Genomic DNA, 26,542 nt, shown 5'->3' on the forward strand with positions numbered 1-26,542 from the left:
ATAGGGAACACCAAAGATTTTTTTGTTAAGCAAAACATTTTTTGTTAAGGTTGGGGGAGGGGGGAAGGAGAGAGGGGAGAGTGGAAGGTTTGGGAGAAACTTATTGAGAAAAAAAAAAAGGTTGCCTGCCTGTTTAAGGGAGGCCATTTTGAATATTGTTGTTCTCCGCGGCACACTTCTGACTGCCTCGTGTGCCGCAGAACACAGTTTAAGAAACACTGAACTATGCAGTCCGTGTATGCACCCCCCTCTGTTCATGCTCTGTGCTGGCAAATAAAGAGGGCTGCCCGAGACGACTGCCAACATCCTAGTTCCTTCTCTAACACTAGTTCCTAGTAGGGGGAAATTAGGCAGTAGAGAAGGAGGGTGAGTAGCACAGTATACCCAAGGACAATTTATCTCAAAGATATCAAGTTACTGCAATGTGAGGAACCCATCCTTCTTTGAGTGATCATCCCTGTGTGCCATTAAGCGGTGTTTCTGTAAGGTGCTGGGAGTACTATAACACAACATATTACAAAAATGTTCTGCCTAGAGAGGAATCAGAAGCACCAGTGCATGGCATCTGGAGGAGGGGTGAATGGAATTCTAAGTTGCTACTGTGCAGACATCAGTCACAAGGGTGTCTCTAAGAGAAGGTACTGATGTCTGAGCTCTATTGACCGAGTTCTCAGACTGCCCTCAACTAAGACATTATTCAACTCGCAGCAGAGTTGGATGCACTGTGACAACCATTTTGACAGCCTCTGGGAGGACACAACCCCTCCTTTCATACACTCTGCAAATGAGAGTGATTCTACGGGTTTTTCAAAACAATTTTGTTTTTTGCAGGTAAAAGGCAAGAACCTTATGCAGTGCAGTTAATGCTGCATGACCTTCTTTCTTGTAAAATGAGGTTTCAGACATAACAGAGTTAAATGGATACGTTAGTTGATGTGAATGCCCAATATAATCTTGGAGACAAATTCCAGGTGTAGTCTCACGGATCCCTTGTTCCTGTGAAAACGCTGTCTCGGCCAAAAGTACCCTAGCACTCCAACTCTTCTGATAAACATGACAGTGATCAGAAATGCTACATGTTGTGAACAATCTAATCTGACTACTCTTCATTCCAATATGTTCCACCATGTGCACTTCCCATCTAAAGAGGTTGCATCTGAGGTTACAGTCTTTGTGGGAAGTAGGAGGTTGAATGGATCCTATAAAGGTGTTCACTCACAAAAAATGTGCCTCCTTGGGGATGGAAATTAGTTCTCACTCAATGTGGTGCTCACTTCCACCTGTTGCTTGCACTGTGACCCCCCCTCTGTGATATGAGGTGCTTCTCCTTCATTGCTTGTTCTTCATCACAGCCAGGTCACTATATAAACCACTTTCCCCATTTCTGGGGTAATGCACCATAGGGAAACTGGACAAACTATCGAGACTCTGTCACAAATTGTCTTCCATTCCACATTTCCAAGCCCTGCACCACTTTCCCAGGGGCTGGTAGGAGAACTCAGGACCACTCAGTACTCCAGGTTCCATCTCAGGGACCACATGACTAGAAAATTAGATCTCTTCAGCCTCAGACACTGTTGCAATTTCCCTGAGCTTCTTCCTACATTGCTTCTTTGACTCCTTGCTGCTCTCTAGGTTTATCCCCAGAATTTCCTCTGCTCTCTTTGGCTACTTTACACTTCTCAGCTGCTTCCCAAACTCCTTAATCCAGAAGAGAATCACACATCTTAATCTTTTCTAGGACATTCTCCTTGTCCCTACCCAACTCTTTTATTTCCCATAGAGAATGACTGCACGCCTCTTCCCTGCAGCTCCTTTCTGCTCTCAATTCCTGGCTTTTATTTTGCTACCAGTGCTTCTATTACATCTGGTCCTCATCTTCAGTCAGTGCTTTCCAATCACTAGCTTCCCTCCGGTGTTTTATAGAATGTTAATGGTTTTCTCCTGGCCCATATTAACTAATCAGGCTTGTGTGGGGTGGACACCCCTTACATACCCCCATGCACACTTTCTTTCTGTCCTCCTATCAAGTAATGAAGTCTAAGTCTCTTTGGGGAGCTGTACGTAGCAGGTTAAGGTTATGCTTGCACAGAGTGTAAACAATTAGCAACCAGGCTTGTAGACATATGAAAGGAAACCTTATGAATGGGTTCAGGTAAGTACACATGGCCATAAGGCCAAATTGTGCCAGGCAGAATCTTATGAACATGTTGGGACCTGTACAGATGTATTGTATGAGTTTGGTGATGGAGAAAAAGTTGTCAACTGGTAAGCATTCCCTGGCTATAACAGCACCCAGTACAGCCCCCAATAAATTCTCTGCATAGTGCAGGTTCCAAGATGGACTTTTCCAGATTCACTGTGAGTGCCAAATGTAGAAGCATGATGATTAATTACATTCTGTGTTTCCTGGTATGTTTGTTGCTTCAAGAGCCAATTGTCTAAGTATGGGCTAACCATCATTTCTGGCTCATGAAGGTGAACTGCTACCACTGACAGTACGTTAGTAAATACTCTTTGTGTCATTGAGAGGGCAAACGGCACAATTCTGTAATAGTACTGTTGTTGATGTGCCACAAATCTTAAGAATGTCTATATGAAAATAAGCGTTTTTGAGATCAAGGGCCATGAACTAACTGTCTGGCACTAGCAACGGGATAATGGACAAGAGTCATCAATCTGCACTTTAGGCAGCAGATGAAGTCAGGTTAGGATGTACTGTAGCCTTCTGCCCTAACAGCAACAGCTCCACTTGCAACCTGCTGAAATCTCAGGAAGTGCCAATGGCATCAGATGGATGAGTGCCTGGAAAGGATACTGGGATGCTGTTGCAAAAAACGGAAACATGATTCTAGGATGCATTAATAGGTGTGTTGTGAGCAAGGCACGAGAAGTCATTCTTCCCCTCTACTCTGTGCTGATTAAGCCTCAGTTGGAATATTGTGTCCAGTTCTTGGCACCACATTTCAAGAAAGATGTGGAGAAATTGGAGAAGGTCCACAGAAGAGCAACAAGAATGATTAAAGATCTAGAGAACATGACTTATGAAAAAAGATTGAAAGAATTGGGCTTGTTTAGTCTGGAAAAGAGAAGATTGAGAGGGGACATGATACCTGAAAACTGCTATCTCAAAGGGTGTCACAAGGAGGAGGGAGAAAACTTGTTCTTCCTGGCCACTGAGGATGGAACAAGAAGCAATGGGCTTAAACTACAGCATGGGAGGTTTAGGTTGGACATTAGTAAAAAGTTCCTAACTGTAAGGGGGGGGTCAAACACTGGAATAAATTGCCCAAGGAGGTTGTGGAATCTCGATCTCTGGAGATATTTAAGAGTAGGTTACATAAATGTCTATCAAGGATGGTCTAGACAGTACTGGGTCCTGCCATGAGGGCAGGAGACTGGACTCAATGACCTCTCGAGGTCCCTTCCAGTCCTAGTATTCCATGACTCTCAATGGAGGAATTGCCATTAAAAGGAGGAGTTAAACCACAATTTAACTAATAGAAGCCACAAATGAGAGGGAATGCAATTACAAAATGGTCTGTATTTTCTCCCACAAGAACTACCATGGCAGAACAAAAGCAATGTGGGATGCTGGATGGTAAGACTCTGAGACCAAAAGGTGTGACAGGGAGCAGGAGGTTACAGCCAGTAAGAGTTTTGTTTATATGAGGGTGATGTATGTACCAAATCCTTTGGAAAGTACAGAGCCTGTTGTCTGCAGCAAGAAAAAAAGAATGATCTGAATATCTGTAAATGAATAATCTCAGTAGGAACATGGAATAAGGAAAGCATGTAGGAAGGAAAGCTCACCATTGTGAATAAAGAATGGAAAGGTGTCAGATGTATGTGCAAGCTCCAGGCTGTCATGAAATGGCACGGGTCATTTAATGACAAAAGTAGTACAGTGTACTACTCAGGATACATGAAAGTGAGAGAAAACAGGGTTGCATTATCTTATCCAAAGAGACATCAAAATGTACACTTGGATATATTTCAATCAGAGACAAAAGCATTAAAATTTGCCTTCAAATCAAGTGAGTTAATGTGCTGATAGTACAGATTTATGTCCCATGATAGCACCTAATGTTGATGAAAAAAGAAGGCACCAACTTAAATTTTGCTGCTCTTATCATCTGATCATTACAGACAACAACAAAATCCACATCCTACATGCTTGTATACTGGCGGTCACCTGATGGCATGATAAAGAAACAAATAATGATACAGGCAGTCCCCGAGTTACGCGGATCCGACTTATGTTGGATCCGCAGTTACGAACGGGGCCCTCCCTCTCCCTGGTCTCCAGCAGACCAGGGAGAGGAAGCAAAGCGGTGGAACACGCGGGCAGCGGACAGCCCAGACGCGTCTGGGCTGTCAGGTGGCCGCGTGTTCCGCCGCTTTGCTCTGCTCTGCTTTGCTCCCCGTCCCCCTGGTCTGCAGACCAGGGGGACGGGGAGCAAAGCAGAGCAAAGCCACGGAGTCCGAGGGCAGCAGGATAGCCACGGCACGTCTGGGCTGTCCCGCTGCCCCCGTGCTCCATGGCTTTGCTCCGGACGCCTGTGGTACAGCAGCTGGGGCGCTGCCGGTTGGTCCCGTAGCGCCGCTCTGGGCGCTACTGGACCAACCCAGCAGCACCCCAGCTGCTCTGCACCAGGTGTCCCCAAGTCAGCAGCTGCTGAAACTGACCAGTGGCTGACTACAGGAAGCCCCTGCCCCGGGCTTCCTGGAATCAGCCGCTGATCAGTTTCAGCAGCAGCTGACTTGGGGATGCCTGGGGTTCTTAAGTTGAATCTGTATGTAAATCAGAACTGGCCTCCAGATTCAGCCGCTGTTGAAACTGATCAGTTTCAGCAGCGGCTGAATCTGGACACCAGTTCCGACTTACATACAGATTCAACTTAAGAACAAACCTACAGTCCCTATCTTGTATGTAACCCAGGGACTGTCTGTACTTGAAATGATATAATGAAACAAGAGAGGGATGTTGTAGATTGAGTAGCCAATGAACAAATTCTTTCCCAAGTGCAGATGGCAGGTGCATCTTCCCAAGGGAAGATGTTCAGCAGGTATAATTCTAGTGGGGCCAACAGACTTGCCAGGCCCTGGGATGGGCAGAGCTGGGGGGCAACCAGCCCTTAGCACAACCCGGCATGTGCCACATTGCCCCCCCTCCCAGTTTTGACAGCAGCCCAGAGCATGCTGCATCCCACTCTTGTGGTGATGTGGCGATGGAAGCTCTGGGCCTTTTTGAACTTCCAGACCCTGAGGCACCCTTCCTCTTTGCCACCTCTCCCCTCCCCCTTGGTCGGTCTGCCTCCTGCATCTGGACTTGTCCAGAAATAACAAAAATTACATGACTTCTCTGAAGAATGATTTTGAGGTATTGCTAAAGGCAAAGGAAGAGAACAATCCAAACGAACTTTGGTATAAAATGAATACTTTCATCTTCAAAGCTTCCAAAGTCGATTAATTTAATTATCTGGGATCATCAACATCCAGTCAAAAAGACTGCTCCAAGAAAATAGTAGTAGATAACCAATGAGGAGATAGATAAGTTGTGTGCGGCAGTTCACTGGGATGTCAGCTGCTGAGTATATGAGGTTAGCAATGGGTCAAGAATGCTTGCAAAAATTTTGATATTTCTCCAGCACTGAGAAATGAATAAAAGAACTTTACGTTATTTCACAGCACCAGTATAGAGAAGACCAGGGTAATCATTCTGAACTTTATGCAGTGGATTGTTTAGTTCTCTCAAGTCCAGAATTGATATATACAGCCTGTATTCTCATGGATGAGAAATTACCTCAGATAGAACTTCTCTCTTTTTTCTGCACCAGATACTAATTCTACTGCACTTAGCTCCAAGTACAAGTCTGCCCCCTGCAGAAAAATGCTCACATAAGAGGGGGTCTCAAAAAGACATGAGAGAGGGAAATGCAGGCTGCAAAGAGAAGAGGCGTGGATGGTGTGCATGAGAAGATAACCTTTATATCTATCTGTTGGGTTTCATTTCCGTCTGGACAGATAGGCTATGGCAAAATTTTGAAGAAGATTTATCCTCCTGAAGAATCTCTGCATAGTTCCAGTACACTGTCCTGAGGATTGTGCCCTTGTCAAGAGGACAGAGCGTAGAGTTCCCATAAAGGAAGTATTGCACAGTTATAGCAGTAATGAAAAAAGTTCTAGCAGATCATCATTACCTTTGCAATTTGATCAAATTTCCCAAAGAGCTCATTAAGCATATGTACCAGTTCTCCAGGTGAGCAGTCACTAGCCAGGCGAGTGAATCCCACAATATCAGCATACAAAATACTACAAAGGAAAGGAAAACTATTTGATTATTAATTTCCCTGGTTTTAGAATATAGATGTATTTACCCCTAATTAAAATTGTAGAAAGTGCTCAGGATATTGCAGAATCAAGCCCACATATATGAATCGAGATGTTTACAGCCATATAGTCTCAGCTCCTTAAAAATACAATCACACATTCTTCTCAGAAGTATTTCTTAATTCACACTATGTTTCTTTCATAGACACACTTTGTTATGTCTAAATTAGAAGATCCAGATTTTTCTAACAGATTTTTTAAAAAACCTTTCTCATTATAAAATCCATAAAACTACTACAGGTTGGACATCTCTTATCCAGCATGCTCAGGATCTGACCTGTCCCACACCAGGGAAGTTGCCGGGCTAGAGAGGGTTTCCTGCAACAGCCACCAGCCACTGACTCTGCGAGCTGGATCGGGCAAGGGAGTGGAGGGGTGGGGGAAGAACTACCTCCAGCCATTGGCGTGCACACAGGGTGTGCCGGGTGTGCCTGGGCACACCCTAACGTAGGGCGGACTGGCAGACTGGACGGCTGGAGGCTGCTGGAGGAGAAGAGGTGTGACCAAGCAAGCCCATTCCCCCACCCCCGCAAGAAGATGCCGGCGGCCGTGGCCACGGCGTCAGAAGCTGTGCAGCCCGGCACGCCTCAGCGCTGCTGCACATACTCCGGCTGCCCCGGACACTTCAAAATCCGGGACCGCACACCACGAAGCCGGTGGAGGACGTGGGAGGCCCCCCTACCCCACCACCCGTGCGCCCCCTGCGGCCAGCCACCCCCTCCCATGCACACCCCCGCTACACCACCTCCCCGCCTGTGGGGCCCCCCTGCCTTTGTATCCCTACTGCTGGCCACCATCTCCGGTGCGTCTCTGGTGATGGCAGAGCAGCCACTCACAGGAGGAGGGGGGCGGCCGGGCTCCCTGATTTGCCAGTGCCACACGCCCGCCTGCGCCCAAGCAGCCGATCATGCGCTCTGAGCCTGAGAGCCACCCCCTTGGTGCTGAGGCCCCGGAGTCTCGCCACTGGCCAGGCCGTGCCGCACCGGAAGGAGTGCCTTGCTGGGCAGGGCTGTAGTGCTGCTCCTTGCACGCTGGGCTCGGCCCCAAGCTGGGCTGCTGGCGGCTGGGCTCCGGAGCTGCCCACATGGTGGGGGCCCGCTGCTCAGAGCCCAACAGGGAAAAAATACCAGCTGGGAGAGGGGTGGGGCTGGCTGGGAGAGAGGTGGGGCAGGGCAGCGTGGCTGGGCAGGGGAGATGGGGGGGCAGGGCAGTGCTGGCAGGTGGGGGAAGTGTAGCTAGCCTGGGGAGATGGGGGAGGGGCAGTGCGGCTGGCTGGAGGAGATATGGGGCAGGGAGTCAGCGGCAGCGGGGCTGGCCAGGAGAAATTGGGAGGAGGAGAACTGGGCGGCAGGCGGCAGAGGTGGCTGGGAGGGCGTCAGGGGCACCAGTGCTGGTTGGGAAGGGTTGGGAAAAGCAAATCAGCTAGTGGGGAGCGGGACTGACCCCGGCATATGCTGATCCTGGGACACTGTCCGTCCTGCGCATGGTCCGGCGAAGCGTGAGTGAGTCCGGAGGCGGCTCCACAACACGCTCAGGGGATGGGACAGGGCTTCTCCTCCACCCCAAGGCATCAGACTCAACCAATTCGGCCCCACACAGCTTGCTCTGGGGAGCTACATTTCCTGGGCAGGTGGGATGTTAAACCTGAAGGATAAATGTGGCTTCCAGTGCCTCTGTGCATGGGTCATGGGGATGAGGAGGGGTAGTTTACATGATCAGTGGGAGGCTACTGGAGGAGTGGGCACAGGGGGGAGAGAAGGGCTGGTGGAGGAGAGCAGGTCTCAGGAAGGCTGAGGGCAGTGAGAAGGGCAGGAGTCAGGACAGCAGAGGAGGATGATGGGGGCTAATTTGGCTACGACAAATCAGGAAAGAGATCTTGGAGTTATCATGGCTAGTTCTCTGAAAACGTCCATACAGTGTGCAGCGGCGGTCAAAAAGGAAATTAGGATGTTAAGAATCATTAAGAAAGGGATAGAAAATAAGACACAGAATATCTTACTGCCCTTGTATATAACGATGTATGCCCACATCTTGGCTGTGTCTAGACTGGCCAGTTTTTCCGGAAAATCAGCCGCTTTTCCGGAAAAACTGGCCAGCTATCTACACTGGCTGCTTGAATTTCTGCAAAAGCACTGACTTTCTACTGTAAGAAATCAGTGCTTCTTGCGGAAATACTATGCTGCTCCCGTTCAGGCAAAAGTCCCTTTTGCGCAAAGCTTTTGCGCAAAAGGGCCAGTGTAGACAGCTGAGATTTGCGAAAATGGCGATCGGGGCTTTTTTGCGGAAAAGCACGTCTAGATTGGCCACGGACGCTTTTCCGCAAAAAGTGCTTTTGTGGAAAAGCATCCATGCCAATCCAGACGCTCTGTTCTGAAAATGCTTTTAACGGAAAACTTTTCAGTTAAAAGCATTTCTGGAAAATCATGCCAATCTAGACGCAGCCCTTGAGTACTGTGTACAGATGTGGTCTCCTCGTCTCAAAAAAAATATTTTGGCCTTGGAAAGTGTTCAGAGAAGGGCAACTAAAATGATTAGGGGTTGGGAACAGGTCCCATATATAAGGGGAGGCTAAAGAGACTGGGACTTTTCAGTTTAGAAAAGAGGAGACTGAGGGGGGATATGATAGAGGTCTATAAAATCATGAGTGGTGTGGAGAGGGTGAATAAAGAAAAGTTATTCATTAGTTCCCATAATAGAAGAACTAGAGGACACCAAATGAAATTAATGGGTAGCAGGCTTAAAACTAATAAGTGAAAGTTCTTCTTCACACAGCTCATAGTCAACCTATGGAACTCCTTGCCACAGGAGGCTGTGAAGGATAGGACTATAACAGAGTTTACAGAGAAGCTAGATAATTTCATGGAGGTTAGGTCCATAAAAGGCTATTAGCCAGAGGATAGAAATGGTGTCCCTGGCCTCTGTTTGTCAGAGGCTGGAGATGGATGGCACAAGACAAATTGCTTGATCATTGTCTTTGGTCCACCCCCTCTGGGCCACCTGGTGCTGGCCACTGTCGGCAGACAGGCTACTGGGCTAGATGGACCTTTGATCTGACCCAGTATGGCCATTCTTATGTTCTAACGTTAGGGGCAGCAGGCACCAGGTGAGCTGATGGAGCAAGGGGAGGAGACATGGTAGCAGAGGGGAAAGGTAGAGGTTTATAAGATATTTATTAATAACTTGGGTACCACAGTGGCACAGCTGAACAAGCCACACGAACTCAGTACTGGTGCACAACACAAAATTCATTCTGCTCATGGGAGGAAACTTTTAGAGTGAACACTTCCCCCAGCCTCTCCGCCCCCGAGGTAATGTCACGCACATTGGGTTAATGCACCTGCAGGATAATTGCATGAGGGAGGTTTGGTGGGGGACAAGCTAATCCCTATTGATAGAGGATGGTGGGAAAAGTCGTTAGAGGGGGATCACATGACACCTTTTACTTCTGGTCGTGTGTCCATCTTGTCCTGAAAGTGTTACCTCCAGAGATGTGGCTAATGGGGGTCAGGAGGTGTGGCTAATGGGGGTCAGGGGGCGTGGTTAACAGGGGTAGGGGTGTGGCTAACGGGGGTCAAAGAGTACATTTAAAAAAAACTTCTTTGGGTGCACACCCTAATGAAATGTGCTGCGCACACCTATGCCTCCAGCCCGTGACAGGGTGCCTGCTGGGTTTCTGGCCTCATTGCTGCTGCTTTAGCCGGACTGCTGCTGGGCTCCAGCAGCCCATGCTGCTGCAAGCTTCTGGGGGCTGCATCTGGCCCTGGTTAGGCTGCCAATGGCTGCTAAATGCTCAGGGATCTGGTCCTAGCCTTGTGACAGTCTGCACATTCTGGCCACACTTCCACGGGCTACCTAGGGCTCTAGCCCCATGCTGCCATGTGTTGCTGGGGCTTTCACCGGCCCTGGCCCAGTCCTGCTGTCACGGCAGCCAACAGGCTCTGGCACTGGCCCCGCACTGCCATTGGCTGTCGCAGGCCCAATTCTGCCCTGCCAGAGGCTGCCACGACCCTCTGCTGCGGACTGCTGCCAGTCCCAGTCCCTGCCCCATTCCACTTCTTTATCCCAGCCCCTTCTGGATTGCCCTCCTGCCAGTAGGCTAGCAGGGTTCTCTGATCAAGGAACATCCACGGTCCTGCTGGACCACGGATGTTGCCAGATCTGAGAATTCCGGTTTTGGGAGGTGCAACCTCTATAATGAAAAAAAAAGACCATTTTCTCTTAAGTTAGCTGGGCAGATTTGATTTTTGATAAGGTCAACTCAGTTCTTTCTGCTTTTATAACTTTTTGTATTAACTCTTAAAAACCAAGAATGTACAGGATGGTTCAAGAGGGCAGCACCACACAGATGATCCCGGGCTCCATGTAGTGCTGCCCCTTTGAAACACAGCCGTAGCATTTCAAAGGGGCAGTGCCGCCCTATCAACTAATCAAATAGTCAAAGGAAAAATGCATCGACTATTCAATTAGTGAATTACGCAATACTTAACATCCTTAGAACACATCAGCATCAATGAGGAAGGCCCATTCTAATGTAAATCAGAGGGTTACTTCTATAAAGTTCTCTGATTTTACTCTAAAAATAGCTTCGCCTGGCTGCAACATCAAATTAAGCATTTAAGTGGTTAAAAAGCCTAGTAAAACATCCTTCCTTTCACACCTTATTTTTCAAAATGCTTTGCTGACCTTGTTGATAAATGTTGGTAAAGTACAATACCTCACGTTAGTGTGCCTCTTGACATACAAATTGTGAAAGTTGTTCGTATTTTCCAGCTGGCCGGCTTTGGGGCCTTGTAACCTCTGAATAATCTCAGCTTTCATTTCCATGGCAATGTGAGCAGGCAGTAAAGAAAGTAGAAGACGTTCCTGGAATTAAAAAAATTTTTTTTTAAAAGGCCAGTATTTCCATATATAAAATCAGAACAGTATGAAAAGCAAAACTGTGATACCTATTTATTATTGCAAATAAGCTTTGAATAACTACATGGTTTCTAAAGTTATTTAAGATGGCTACAAAGGTTACAAGCCATTTCAAACATCTGAAGTAGGAAAACACATATATCCAAAACTATCAAAATTATTAGAGAGTTAGGGTAGATCAAAAAATATTAACCAAATGTAAGGACCATTACTCTTCCAATCATTTATTTAAAATCTAGGCGGATTATAGAATATCCAGAGATAAATGATATATAAACTAAAAGAAAAAGAAAAAGAAAAAGAAAAAAAAAGAAAAGAAAAGAAAAGAAAACACATTTGGTATGACAATTTAACACGGAGGATTTTAATCAAATACAATGCTATTGCACACTTCCTATTAGAAGACATTGTTATCAATTGCTTATAACTTTGCCAACACTTTAGTCATTTGGGCTGAAATATTCCATACCAGTTGTCTGCCTCAGGTTGAGTTTTTTTATTTTCAGTCAAAATTGTTTGGCTGTTTCCAAGAACAAGTTTAGAGAAAAATACATTGCTGTGTCCCTGTTAATTTTTGTAATCTTTTCATTGATAAATTCTATATTTTGAAGCAGAGACATGAAATTTGGAAAGCAGATGGCCTACAAGGCAGACAGGCGTGACACACGGTGGGCATGAGGGATCATATGCCCCAAGCGGGAGGGACCAGAGGAAGGGCCTGGTGCCCACAGCAGGGGGACACCCCCCTTGCACTTACCACCAGCAGTGAAGGAGGGAAGCACAAGCAATGTGATGTCAGGTTGCACTGTTCTCCGGCCGTGTGGTTTGGGAGAGGTACAGGACCACCCCACTCTGTCCTATGGAAAATAGGGCATCGTGGCTGGGACAGCAAAGTGAATTGAGGCCACCTTGCTCCACTTTCCACATTGCTACTGGTGAGAGTGGGAGTGGCGCACCCCTGCAGCCAGCACCTTGACTGGGAGAAGAGGCAGGGTGTGGCAAGTGTGGGGTGGGGAAGGAGGAAGGGCAGAGAGAGGCAGGGCTTGGGGAAGGGGGGATGTCCCTATGTAGCCCTCCTTCCCCACTGAGACCTTGCATGTCTGGACCCATTCATTCCTAGCTCCACTAGCCCTCATGAACCCTGTCTGACACCCTTCACCAAAAGCCCCATGCTCTTTCTCTTTAATAGCTGGCTGAGAGCTTCTTCTGTTCTATCACAACACCTTCTGGTGGGCTAAAGTGGGAGTGCAACAACTTTCCATCAGAAGCTTTCCTTCTGTCTGACACCCAAATATATATATATTTGCATCTCATTATGTACCCACAGAGTGGAACTAAATTCCCCCAGGTGTAGCAACTGCAGTACCGGCCTCCTGCAGGCTCGGGCAGGTCCATGTATGGCCTCTAGAACTTAAAAAAAGGACACAATCTCTCCTGTGCTCTCAGTGCTCTCCCTCTCAGTACTCAGGCACTGTAGAGAAGAAAAAATGGGGAAACCTCAGATCAGACAGAGATTTGAGGAGGATTCTGGGATTGGCTGGGAAAGAGGTGGGACAAAAGGTGGGAGAGGGAAGAGAGATTAAGTCCTTGTTAAGATTCAGGGTGTTAAGTATCCACACCAGGAAATATGAATACCTCCATCACATCTGCAACCCCTTTCTTTAACCATGGTTTCTCCTTTTAAAATACACTTCTCTGTGATCATCTCTGTGTGACAATATAATGGTTCGTAGTAGCAGACACGACTGATGAAACAGAAAAACCTTCACGTACTTTGCCTTTCTACTGAAAGAGTAGACAACTGTGAAGGCAAGTTTTCATAAAACTGAATCACAATAAGACTAATCCTGCAGAAAGCTCCCACTGATTTGAATAGGTGAGGAATCAGATTCTATATTAATTTGCACCCAAAACTGATCATGTTGACTTTGGAATAAATCGGTTTTCTTTTGAGACCTGTAACTTTGATCATGTGCTTTTGTTGCTGTTAGTTTTGATGTACATACCACTGCATATCAGATGCATAGCAAGCAGTGTCATGAGGCAAATGTCATAAGCAAAGATATATCTGTTGCTTGTTTTACTTGATACTTGTATGTTTTATTCAGAGATATGCTGGTCCCCATAGGCCTCAAGTTTGACTCTTTTTAACAAGCAGCAAGTATACAACATGCACCGAGAATATCCATGTAAAAGGTTTTCATTAAAAAGTGACTGCGGTTGTATTTCTCTGGATGAAAGAGAAAAGTGCTGTTTAAGTCAGAAATCTGCAAGAATTTTCCCCAAATGTAAACAATTTCAGCTTTAATACTGCAGACTTCGAAAATGTTCATTATTTTCTTGGTTGAGATATTTTGACAACCACAGAGAATGTCCATAAAATAAAGGGGCATTAAGCACCCAGTGTGAGCCTACACTTACAGGCTTCTATTTTCAGAACAGCTAGAGGCTGCATGTGCTCTGACAAGGAACAGGTCAGAAAACATTAATTACTAGAAATTCATTACAAGTGAACTATTGGTAATGTTAGGCAAGGTGATATGCTCATGTCTGATTTTTTGCTAGACATTTCTAAGCAAATATTCTTATTATTGCAGGCTTGTTTGCTTGCTTCCCTACATTAAATCTAAAAAATATCCGAAGAATTTTGAAGAATGAAACAATATGCAAAGGAACCCAGTGCAAGCAACCTGAGGTAAAGATGCCTATGCAGCAGACAATTTGATTGACAGAAGAAAAAAAAAGTTTATTTTAAATTCCCTCAAAAAGAACACCTATGTATATAGCATGATTCTGGTCACACAGTGACACTCTCGTCTACAGCAGGTGTATGTTGTCTCACTTGTTCTTGTGGCTAGGTTTCAATTGAAGCATATAATGGAAGAGGCAGCACTAGATACTGATGTTAGCATAAGGGGTAGAGACAAGAGAAGAAAAACGCATTAAGAAAGGAGTAGATAAACTTTTGAGTCTGTGAGGCCAAACAAAAACCGGCCATAAACATGATACTGGTAAAGTAGAAAGAAAGAGTAGAATCTCATCATACTGTAACTCTCTCCTGTACAGCGGAAAAGAGCAAGAGTGTACTCTTTTGACAGGAAAGATATGATATCGTAGACAAAATCCACAGCTGAGAACCTATCATAAGGGCTAGTGGCCTGGCCTGGAGAGAAAGGTGACACCACATCATTGTGCAACATTTACCAGCAGTAGCAAACCGGGAAGGAATAAAAAGGATAGAAGAAGGGTTCAACGCATGAGACAAAGCTGACCAAGGAGTGGGCTAAACAGCTCTAAGCTAGGAACATCATGAGGAGATCAAGAATGGGAGGGAGCCTGGACTACACTTTATACTATCTTATCGCTGATTTGTTTGTTAATAAAAATCCAATGCTAAGACGACATTGATCCTGAACAAGGCCCATGTTGTTTTAAAATAGCAAGGAATAGGGACTACTGGCATTAGGGAGCAAATAAAGTGACAGAGGACGGGAGAAATAAAGAAAGAGAAAAAAACCAATTAATGAGATACATGCACAATTCCTCTCAGTCACAATGCTTGCCTGATATATTCCTTTCCTCCATTCTGTGTATTTTATCTATTTGAATATGAGCTCTTTGAAGCATGAACCTGCCTTATTCTACCTCCTTAAGTCAACTAGCATTCTTCTGGGTACCTAATTAATAAAACAATTTTTTCTATAGGCGTACCTACAGAAAATGTTAAGAAAATAAGAGGTTGTTCGTAGACAGTAGGACAAAATCTTGCTGCAAAGTACAGTTAAAATAAAACAAAGAATGACATACTTTTGGCAAGACTGAAAACATTAAAGTTCCTGAACTCTAATTGCTACTACAAAGCAAAGGTGCCATCCCATAAAAGGGTGAATGCCTTTTAAAGGTAGATGCCTTGGAAGTTTGGCTCCATAACACTGGATATAGACTTTAAAACCTTCTCCCAACCTTGGTACAAACTAAAATAGTCGGTTGACTTTCAGAGTCTACTACCACACTTACTGAACATACACTTCTTCTGGTGGTGATGGTGGGAGGGAGGACTCCATTTCATATTCAAGTTTTTTTAGTAGTTTCTGTAGGATAGCTGATTTAATTTAGCTGAATTTTTTCTATGTACATGTCATTCCTCAGGATCTGTCCAAGCCTCTCACAGTAGTAGGTGGATACATATTATATATTTGATATATATTTTTTAAAAACATATGAAATATGCATATATTTTCAAGCTAGAAGCAGATAGCTTAAACTTTGTGGATAGTGTAACTATGCCCTGGTCTATACTAGGAACTTATTCTGAAATAACTCCCCCTCTTCCCCAAGTTCAAATTTATAAGTGGTGTGTCTGCATTACTGCAGAATTCAAACTCAGTACTCCTGATTTTCAGGAGGAGTAATGGAATTCTGAAATAGTAGTTTTGAAATAACATTAGTGTGGATGCTCCAGTGCTGCTAATTTGAACTTATTGGCCTTTGGGAGGTCTCCCACAGCTCCCCAGAGTGTTTCCTGTGGCTCTAAATCTGAGGTAGCATGTACATATTAACGGAGCCTGCCTGGGACTAATTTTGATGCTTCCCTGTAGTGAGGACACACTAGTTCAAGTTTGTTAAATTGGGAGTTAAGTCAAATTTGGTAATTTTGAAATTATTTCCTTAAGTAGACATGGCCTATAAGACTTTTTGCCACAAGGCTGCCAATGTGCATAAGGAGACTGTTAAGGCTTGAAAACAGAGACTGATTGAGATATTTTTTCTGGCTATTATCCTGAAAACAGGCGATATAAAGGAAATAAGACTGTTTCTCTCTCTTCTACCCAAAAGTTCAAATACAGTAGCAGCAGATAAAGCCAATAGTGGCAAATTAACTGAATCCTTCAAAAGATAACTGTGTGAATGCATGTATGGTAAGAAAGAAAAGCTGTCACCAGTCAGAAAGTTAAGTAACATAAATCATAAATATTCCAATACGTGAAGACACAATAAAAAAACCTAAATCACATTTCACACAATGGGTTAATATTTAATTTATTTTAATAAAAAATAGAACTTGTCATGTCTTATTGTTTACAGACATTTCCAATCTGTTGCTATCAATTTGTCAAAAGGAAAAAGTAAATTGTAGCTTCCATCAGAAAATAAGGAATGCTGGCAAACTCAATTTTTTAAAAAAATTATATACGCCTCAGTGTTTAGTGAGATTTCTGACTGTTAAAAAGCAAACAGCTGAAAACACAACAATGCATTCTAAACATAGCACCCTGGTTGATTCTGTGGAATGAGCTGTCTGCAGATCAGAATATCGTGAAGAATATGACAATTCAAAAAAAAATGTATTTTGTTTAAAACATTGGCATTGTACAGAACACTGCTCTCTCAAATATTGATGGGAAATCTGCAATGCACCATTTGAGAGACTCGTTGACTACATATTAGACAGTATGCCAGCTGCAAAGAATGTGATAAAGATAATCTGCCTGTTTTTAGGAGTTAGGTATTTTTCAGAGCTACAATTCTCAGGTCCAGCAATGACCACAGATGTTCCTTGATCATGTGAAGTCTGGCTCAGGAGTAGACCTATCTCAGTCACAATTATAAAAGCTATAACAACACGTGGTCTAAGAATCTCACATGTGTACACAATTGTCATTCTTTTGGATTTTAGGTTATTTGCCATCTACTATCACTGGGTGCTAAGTTTTGCTGACTGAAAGCTGATCACAGTCCTATGAATTCTATCATCTGTGATAGTACAGGCATAGGTGCTATAGAGCTGGAGCCTCTTGTCCACCAAAAGCCTCACCAATTAACTCCTCTGCCTCCTTCCCAGTGCTTTCTGCTTCCTGTGAATCTGCTGTTTTGCAGCATGCAGGAGGCTCTGGGAGGACAGCGGAGGAGCAGAGATGGGGGTGGTGGGAAGAAGCAGCGCAGGGGTTGGGACTTGGGCAAAGGGTGGAGCGGGAGTGGGGCCTTGGATGGAGCACAGGTGGGAGAGCTGGGACGGGAGCAGGTGGAGCCTGGGGAAGAGTGGGGGTTGAGCATTCCCCAGTCCCAGAAGAAGCCAATGCCTTTGGTACGAGGGATGATTTCTCACAGTTCACAAGCAGTCCCAATTGAGAGAAAGGGAAAAGGCTGCTACAGTCATAGAATCATAAGGTCAGAAGAGACCTCAGGGGGCCATAAAGTCAAACCCTCTGCCCAAAGTATGACCGACCCCCAACTAAATCATCCCAGCCAAGGCTTTGTCAAACCAGGACTTAAAAACCTCTAGGGATGGAGATTCCCCCACCTCCATAGGGAACCCCAGTCCAGTACTTCACCACCCCCCTAGGGAAATAATTTTTATTAATATACAACCCAGACCTTCTGCACTGTAACTTGAGACCATTGCTCCTTGTTCTGTCATCTGTCACTACTGAGAACAGCCTCTCTCTATTCTCTTTGGAACCTCCCTTCAGGTAGTCAAAGGCTGCTATCAAATCCCCCCTCACTCTTCTCTTCTGTAGACTAAATAAGCCCAAATCCCTTAGCCTCTCCTCATAAGTCATGTGTTCCAGCCCCCTAATCATTTTGGTTGCCCTCTGCTGGATCCTCTCCAATGTATCCACATCCTTTCTGTAATGGGTGTGCGTATGCCCAGAATTGGACCCAGTACTCCAGATGTGGCCTTGCCAGTGCCGAATAAAGGGGAATAATCATTTCTCGACATCTGCTGGTAATGCTGCTCCTAATGCACCCTAATATGCCATTAGCCTTCTTGGCTACAAGGGCACACTGTTGATATCCAGCTTCTCATCCACTATAATCTCCAGGTCTTTTTCTGCCAATTGCTTCTTAGTCAGTTGGTCCCAAGCCTGTAACAGTGTTAAGATTCTTCCATCCCAAGTGCAGGACTCTTGTCGTTGTTGAACCTTATCAGATATCTTTAGGCCCAAACCTCTAATTTGTCTAGGTCACTATGGTCCCGATCCCTAGCCTCCAATATATCTACCTCTCCCCCTAGCTTAGTGTCATCTGCAAACTTGCCGAGGGTGCAATCCATCCCCTCATCCAGGTCATTAATAAAGATTTTGAATTAAACCAGTCCTAGAATCGACCCTTGGGGCACTCCGCTTGATACTGACCACCAGCCCGACATTGAGCCATTGATCACCACCCATTGAGTCTAACAATCTAGCCAGTTTTCTATCCACCATACAGTCCATTTATCCAATCCATACTCCCTTTACTTGCTGGCAAGAATACTGTGGGAGACCGTATCAAAACCCTGGCTAAAGTCAAAGTCCACTGACTTCCCCATATGCAGAGATCTAGTTACCTCATCATAGAAGCTATGATTGGTCAGGCGTGAATGAATGTTGTGTATGATTGTTTCAAAAGTCTTGCTAAAGTCCACATGTATTATGTCCACCACATTCTCTCTATTTACCATACCAGTTTCCAATCAGTTTCCTGTCAGATAACCAAACTGATTTTTCATGATTTGTTCTTGGCACGTCTATGCTGGTTTCTAGCGATCACCCCTTTATCTTGTAGGTATTTGCAAATTATATGTTTTATACATTGCTGGAGTAGCTTCCCCAGTACTGAGGTCAAGTTGACTGGCCCAGAGGTCCCTGGCTCCTTCTTTTTTCTTCTCTTTGATTATGGGCACTAAGTCATCATCCTGAGTTAGACTCATGACTTGCCACTGGTGAGAAATTGTTTGCTTGCATAGACTGTTAAGGCCAGTAGGGACCATCAGATCATCTAGCTGGTCTCCTGTATATTGCAGGCCTTTAAATTTCAACCAATTACCCCTTCACTGAATGAGGAATGGTGGCCAAGCTGTTTAGCTGTTCAACTATAATCCTGCAAATTGTGAATCTGAGTCTTGCCGAGTCTCAAATGGAAAGGCTGTCTCCTGTATTTCAGCATGTGTTTAATATGAACATATGGAGTAATTACCAGTGCCTAGTTTTAAATGAGATAGCGAGGTAGCCTTTTAATATTTTGTACTTGTATACAAATGACATAGGGTCAGTTCTGTGTTTGTCTCATTGGCACACTCTGCCAGCACAATGTCTTTTTGTAAGTGCTTAATATAATGTATTACTGTACAAATGTGCTTCTGTAAGTTACAGCACAAAACAAATGATAATGTCCCCCTTGGACAAAAGGCCAATGAAGGAGCTGAATTATGAGAATGAATCATCAACTTTCTGTTAAGAAAATGTACTATACCAAGTACTTGTGATTATTTATTTATGTATTTATTTATTATTTAGCAATAATGTATTATTTGTAGCACAAAACCACAGAGGGTCAGAACCTTGATGGGCAAAAATTGGCGTAGATCCACTGACTGTCAAAGAGCTACCATGACTAACATTAGTTGAAAATCTGAACAGTGTTCATCATATTTTATGACAGGATGATGCATTTTTATCTAAGTTATATAGAAACGTTAAAACAAATCTATCAAAACTAATTACACAAGCATTTTTACCTATATGACAACAAGAGCTGTTGATTAATCACAGTTAACTCATGTGATTAACTAAAAACAGTCATGATTAATCACAGTTTTAATCACATGGTTAAACAATAGAACACCAATTGAAAATTATTAAATGTTTTTGCATAGTTTTCTACATTTTCAAATATATTGATTAAATTACAACACAAAAAGTGTACAGAGCTCACTTTATATTAACATTTCTGATGACAAATATTTGTACCGTAAAAATGATAAACAAAATAAATGTTATTTTTCAATGCACCTCCTACAGATACTATAGTCCAAACTTTATAGTGACAATGCACTTTACAAATGCAGATTATTTCTTGTTTAATAATGACACTCGAAACCAAAACAATATAAAATCTTGGCTCCTACGAGTTCAGTCTCAGTTCTTGCTCAGCCAATAACTAAGAAACAAATTTGTTTACATTTACAAAAGATAATGCTACCCACTTCTTATTTACAATGTCACCTGAAAGTGAGAACAGATATTTGCATGTACTTTTATAGCCAGCATTGCAAGGTATTTAATGTGCTAGATATGCTAAATGTTTGTATGCCCCTCCGTGCTTCAGTCAGCATTCCAGAGGGCATGCTTCCATGCCGATAATGCTTGTTAAAAAAAAATCATTAATTAAATTTGTGTCTCCTTAGAGGAGAATTGTATGTCTCCTTCTCTGTTTTACACACATTCTATGATATACTTCATGTTATAGCAGTCTCAGGTGATGACCCAGCATGTGTTCATTTCAAGAATATTTTCACTGCAGAGCTGGTAAAATACAAAGAAGGTACCAATATGAGATTTCTAAAGATAGGTACAGCACTTGGTACAAGGTGTAATAATCTGAAAAGCCTTCCAAAATCTCAGAGGAACGAGATCTGCAGCATGTTTTCAGTAGTCTTAGAAGAGCAACACTGATATAGAAACTACAAAACTCAAACCATCCAAAAAAATCAGCTTTCTGATGGAGGAATCTGACAAAATGAACATGCACCAACACAGAATGCTTTGAATTGTTATTGAGCAGAGCCCATTATGGATGTATGTCCTCTGGAATGGTGGTTGAAGCATGGAGGGAAATCTGGAACATAAATATTGTGTGTCTCCGACTACAACGGTGCCATGGGAATGCCTGTTCTCACTTTCAGGTGACACTGTAAACAAAAGTGGGCAGCTTCATCTCATGCAAATGTAAACAAGCTTGTTAGAATGACTGACTGAACAAGAAACACAAGGCAGGAGTGAGGGGTTGCTAACACTTTCCAGGATGCAGCTTAAATTCAAAGGGATCCTGATACGCTGGAAAATAGGTTGAAAGACATCAAAATGAAATTTAACAAAGACAAATATAAGGTGCTATACCTAGGTAAGAAAAATCACATACACAATTACAGAATGGGGAATAACTAGGTTGGCAGCAGCACTTCTGAGAAGGATCTGGGAGTTGTGGAAAATCACAATCTCAACATGAGTCAATAGTGCAATGCTACTGCAAAAAAGAAAATGCAAAGTTAAGTTGCATTAAAAAGTCATAGTATGGCAAATTATGGGAGGTAATAGTATTGATCTACTTGGCAGTAGTTAAGCCTCAGCTGGAGTGATGTATCCAATTTTGGTCACTGCTGTATAGAAAGGATGTAGAGAAAATGGAAAGGATTGAGAGATGAGTGACAAAGGGAATCAAAGGGATGGAATCAAAGTCACGTGAGCAAATGTTGAAGGAACAGGTTATGTTTAGTTTTGAAAAGAGAAGATGGCAGGTGGTCTTCAAATACTTGAAGGGCTGCCATAAATAAGCTGGATAAAAGCTTGTATCTCATGCTACAGAAAGCCAGATAAGAGGCAATGGGTTCAAACTACAGTATAGCAGATTCAGATAAAATCTCTCACAAAACTTCCTAACTGTATGGACTGTAGGACAAGGAACAGACTGCCTAGAGAGGTTGTGCAAGCTCCTTCAATGGAAATTTTATAAATGATACTGGATAGCCACCTATCTTGAGTGGTTTAGACAGAACAAATCCTGCATCTTGTCAGGGTTTTAGACTAGATGACCTTTGCAGTCCTTTCCAACCTCAGGTTCTTTGATTCTATGACCTGGTCGTGTCTCACTGCAACTCATTTTAAAATCAGAAAGCAGATGAGATGGGTGAGGGACATTTCAGCAGAAGTGTATCACCTTAACAAGGTGGTGGCAGGTCTTGTTAAGGTGATGAAGACTGGAAAAAACATGGAGCAATGAAGAAAGATGGTGAGGATTTAATAGCTATGGAATAACCAGATGCCAACCAGGAGTTCTGGGGCAGAACAACATAGACAGAGTTGTAAGACTACACTGTCCCGAGATGAGGTGCAGTTACTCCAGAGTGTCTCCACGAGAAAGCAACAGAACCTTCTTGGAGCTGTATGACATTCTCGTTCTAGTGCTTAAGGACCTGGGATGTTAAAATTCATTTATTTGAATTTGAAATGTTCAGCAAGTACATTTACACTACTGATGTAATAGTGTAGTTGATTTACCAATAAGCAAAAGCTTATACGTTAATGCTATAGACTACACGCATCCCATCCCCTACTCCCCTCCCCCCACAGTAAATTTGTTAGCAGGCTGGCCAGCAGCCTGCCTCAGTCCTGGCTTGCTTCAGGTCCAGGACCTACCCCCGCTGTGGCTCTGCATTTAAAGTGTTATTAGGAGGTAGGTGCGCAGGCAGCCCGGCTCAGTTCTGGCTCATGCTGGATCCAGGAGCTCAGACCTCCCCCTCCAGACAGGGGCTGCTGCCATCCTTGCAGCAGCATGGGGCGATAGGCAGCTGATCTGAGACGGGAGCTGGTTTTTAAACTGGCAGACCAGCTCCCACCATAAACCCCACACTGCTGCCATGGAATGGCATGGGGCTCCTTGGGAGTGGAGTCAGATTGCACGCACTAGCTCCCCCCCCTCCCCCACCAGCTGCTACCTCTGCAATTCTTGATTTGGTCATAACTGGAGACCAGGCTCTGGTCCAAGAGGTAAATATAACTGGACCACTTGGTAATAGAGACCATAATGTAAAAAAAACAAAACAAAACAAAAATCCCTGTGGTGGGAAAAACACCTCAGCAGCCCAACACTGTGGCATTTAGTTTCAGAAAGGGGAATTACTGTACACAAAAATGAGGAGGTTAGTTAAGCAAAAATTAAAATGTACAGTGAACAAAAGTAAAATCCTTGCAAAAAATGAACCAAAAAATGCCATCGTGGCTTAATAACCAAGTAAAAGAAACATCGAGAGATAAAAAGGCATTGTTTAAAAAGTGGAAGTTAAATTGTAATGAGGAAAATAGAAAGGACCATAAATTCTATCAGATTGAGTGTAAAAATATAAGAAGAAAAGCCAAAAAGGAGTTTGAGGAGCAACTAGCCAAAAAGTAATAGCAAAATGTTTTTAAGTACATCAAAAGCAGGAAGCCTGCTGACCAACCAGTGGGGCCCCTGGATGATTGAAGTGCTAAAGGAGCACTCAAAGATGATAAAATCATTGCAGAGAAATTAAATGCATTCTTTGCTTCGGTTTTCATGGCTGAGGATATTAGGAAGATTCTCAAACCCAGGTCCTTCTTTTTTAGGAGACAAATCTGAGGAACTGTCCTAGACTGAAGTGTCATTAGAGGAGGTTTTGGAACAAATTGATGAACTTAACAGTAACTAGTTACCAGGACCAGAAATGCATTCATCCAAGAGTTCTGAAAGAACTCAAATGTGAAATTGTGGAACTATTAACTGTGATTTATTCCCTATTATTTAAATCAGCGTCTTTACCTAATGAATGGAAGATAGCTAACTTGATGCCAATATTTAAAAAGGGCTAGAGGTGATCCTGGCAATTACGGACCAGTGAGTCTAACGTCAGCAACAGGCAAATTAGCTGAAACTATAGTAAAGAATAAAATTGCCAGACACATAGATCAACATTATATGTTGGGTAAAAGTCAACATGGTTTCTGTAAAGAGAAATTATACCTTACTAATTGAGTTCTTTGAGGGGGTCAACAAACATGCGGACAATCGGGATCCAGTGGATATAGCATACTTCGATTTCCAGAAAGCTTTTGACAAAATCCTTCACCAATGGTTCTTTTAAGTAAAGTAAGTTGTCATCGAATAAGAGGGAAGGTCCTCTCATGGATTGACAATTGGTTAAAAGACAGGAAACAAAGGGTAGGAATAAATGGCAAATTTTCAGAACGGAGAAAAGTAATTAGTGGTGTCCCCCAAGGGTCTGTATTGGGGCCAATCATATTCAACCTATTTATAAATGATCTGGAGAAAGGGATATACAATGAGGGTGGCAAAATTTGCAGAAGACACTAAACTGCTCAAGATAGTTAAGACCAAATCAAACTATGAAGAGCTTCAAAATATCTCATGAAACTAGGTGATTGGGCAACAAAATGGCAAATGAAATTTAATGTTGATAAATGTAAAGTAATGCATATTGGAAAAAAAGAATCCCAAACTATACATACAATATGATGGGTACTAATTTAGCTATAACTACTCAAGAGAGAGATCTTGGAGTCATTGTGGACAGTTCTCTGAAAACATCCACTCAATGTGCAGCGGCATTCAAAAAAAAGCAAATAGAATGTTAGGAATCATTAAAAAATGGATAGAGAATAAAAGAGAAAACATCTTATTTCCTCTTCATAAAATGATAGTATGCTCACCTCTTGAATACTGTGTACAGATGTGGTTGCCTCATCTCAAAAAAGATATTTTGGCATTGGAAAAGATTCAGAAAAGGGCAAGCAATGCCTCTGAAGGGGTCAGTAAAATAAAATGCATTTCTTTAACGTAATATTGAACACATAGAAAATACTTTCTGCCTTTTTCTAAATCCAGTGTTGCCAAACTTGAAAATGAGTTTGTTCTAATGATACTAATTTAATTTTAAAAAGTTAAAACAAACAAAATGAAACTGTATTAGTGTAACAACAGTAATAACTATAGGTTATTCAAAATGCCTTTTCAAATAAGCCACTTGTTCTTGCAGTTGCTTAAATTAATTAATTAATATCAGTTCTTGGTTTAAATTTATGAATACAGAAGGTGACAGACAAGAATGGAGTCTTATTACCGTAATTTAATGTCTTCATTACTTTTTCACATTTAGGAATAAGCTATTGTTTTCCAAAATAACCATTTAATTTGCTTTCAACAGTATCTAGAGGAGGTAGTTTTTTCCCTTATATTGGGTTAAAATATTTTAAGTATTTCTAAATGGATGAAGAAAAAAACTTCACAAGACAACCCACCTTTCTACTTTCCTGAAAACTCAGATAGCTGTACAACCTGTGACATGCATTTAGGACTTGAGACACCTAAGTACATGTTTAACTTTTAAGTGCACACTTAATATCAATGGGACTTCTGGATAAGGATGTTCTTCTCAATTGGAATCTTAGTTGTCAGTATTTGTATATTTTATAAAATGTATATCAAGCTGCAAAGTGTACACAGGTAACCAGATGTGAGAATAGATCCTAAAATCAGTATTCTTGAAACTTCTGACTGCTGAACTGGCCTTCATGAAAATGGATCATTCCACAGCTTTGTTTAATCCTGCCACATATTCTTCATATTTTGGGATTTAATTAAAAGAAATTATGTAATTTTTAAAACATCTATACATAGCTTTTTATTTTAAGCAATGCTAGTCAATAATGGATGTTAAGAAATGTTTGAATACAAATTGTCCCAGATGATCTTTTACTAACAGTCAGTAACAAAATATTATGATTTACCCAGTTCAAGAGCTGGCAAATGTCCTGCTGTGAGTGAATGAAGCTGACTAGAGAGCATACTTGTACGGCTATGCCTAACACTTTACTGCTCTAAGTAATGACAAAACATTAATCGTACATTTATTTCACCGGGAAAGGAGAGTGCTGAACATCTCGGAAAATCAGGCAGCATAATATGCACAGAGACATCATGCTTATTAAAAGAATGCACACATACAGCCAGGGGTGGATATAGGGCAGGGCGAACGGGGCGGCCGCCCCAGACCCCGCACTTAAAAAAGCCCCGTGCATGCGCCGTGGCGCCACCGCGCATGCGCATGGTGTCACAGCGCATGCGCCGTGGCAAAGGGGGGGCCCCGTGGAGTTATGCTGCCCGGGGCCCTGCAAAACAGTCATCTGCCCCTGTACACAGCACAGGAAGCAGACAGGGAACACTGTGTCATTATCACAATGTGTCCACTAGAGGAGACAGCTGGATATTTACAGAGCTCTTCAACCAGCCATTTAAAAGGCCAGATATCAGATCTAAAAACTAAAACATCTTTCACCATTCTTTTGTGAACGGTGTCACTCAAAATACTTTTCCTTTTCAGGAATAAATAAAATTACTAATAAATATTTTTACAAAATTTAATTTATTCATGGCAAGGCAATGTCCAAAAACTTGCTTAACTTTAAGAATATGAACAGAACCATTGACTTCAATAGGACAACTCAATGGCTTAAAGTCAGTCAAGTGTTTGAATACATTGCTGAATGATAGCCTTCAATAACATAAAACCTCTTAATTTTACTTTTCTTCCTTAATATTTTTTTAAAATATAGTTAAGCCTGTATCAATGCTCCACTCTACCTCGGGGTGGGCACAAGGGCCTCTGCAGGCCAGATCTGGTCCGCCAAGTGGGTTGATCCGACCCACAGAGGCCCTG

The 26,542-nt window shown here is 43.0% G+C and overlaps 1 protein-coding gene across 4 annotated transcripts in view; it reads right to left on the bottom strand.

The window, feature by feature from the left end:
- Nucleotides 1–26,542, bottom strand: part of ADCY2 (adenylate cyclase 2) — a 350,683-nt gene that overhangs the window by 119,266 nt on the left and 204,875 nt on the right. For all 4 annotated transcript variants that reach the window (XM_075921497.2, XM_014573081.4, XM_075921498.2 and 1 more), the window contains 2 exons: nt 11,108–11,256; nt 6,204–6,315 (listed from right to left, as the gene is read on the bottom strand). In XM_075921497.2, coding sequence (XP_075777612.2) covers nt 6,204–6,315; nt 11,108–11,256 — 261 coding nt within the window. The remainder of the gene's footprint in view (nt 1–6,203; nt 6,316–11,107; nt 11,257–26,542) is intronic.

This window comes from Pelodiscus sinensis, chromosome 2 (assembly GCF_052426305.1).
Source record: "Pelodiscus sinensis isolate ZL-2025 chromosome 2, ASM5242630v1, whole genome shotgun sequence".
Lineage (NCBI taxonomy): Eukaryota > Metazoa > Chordata > Testudines > Trionychidae > Pelodiscus > Pelodiscus sinensis.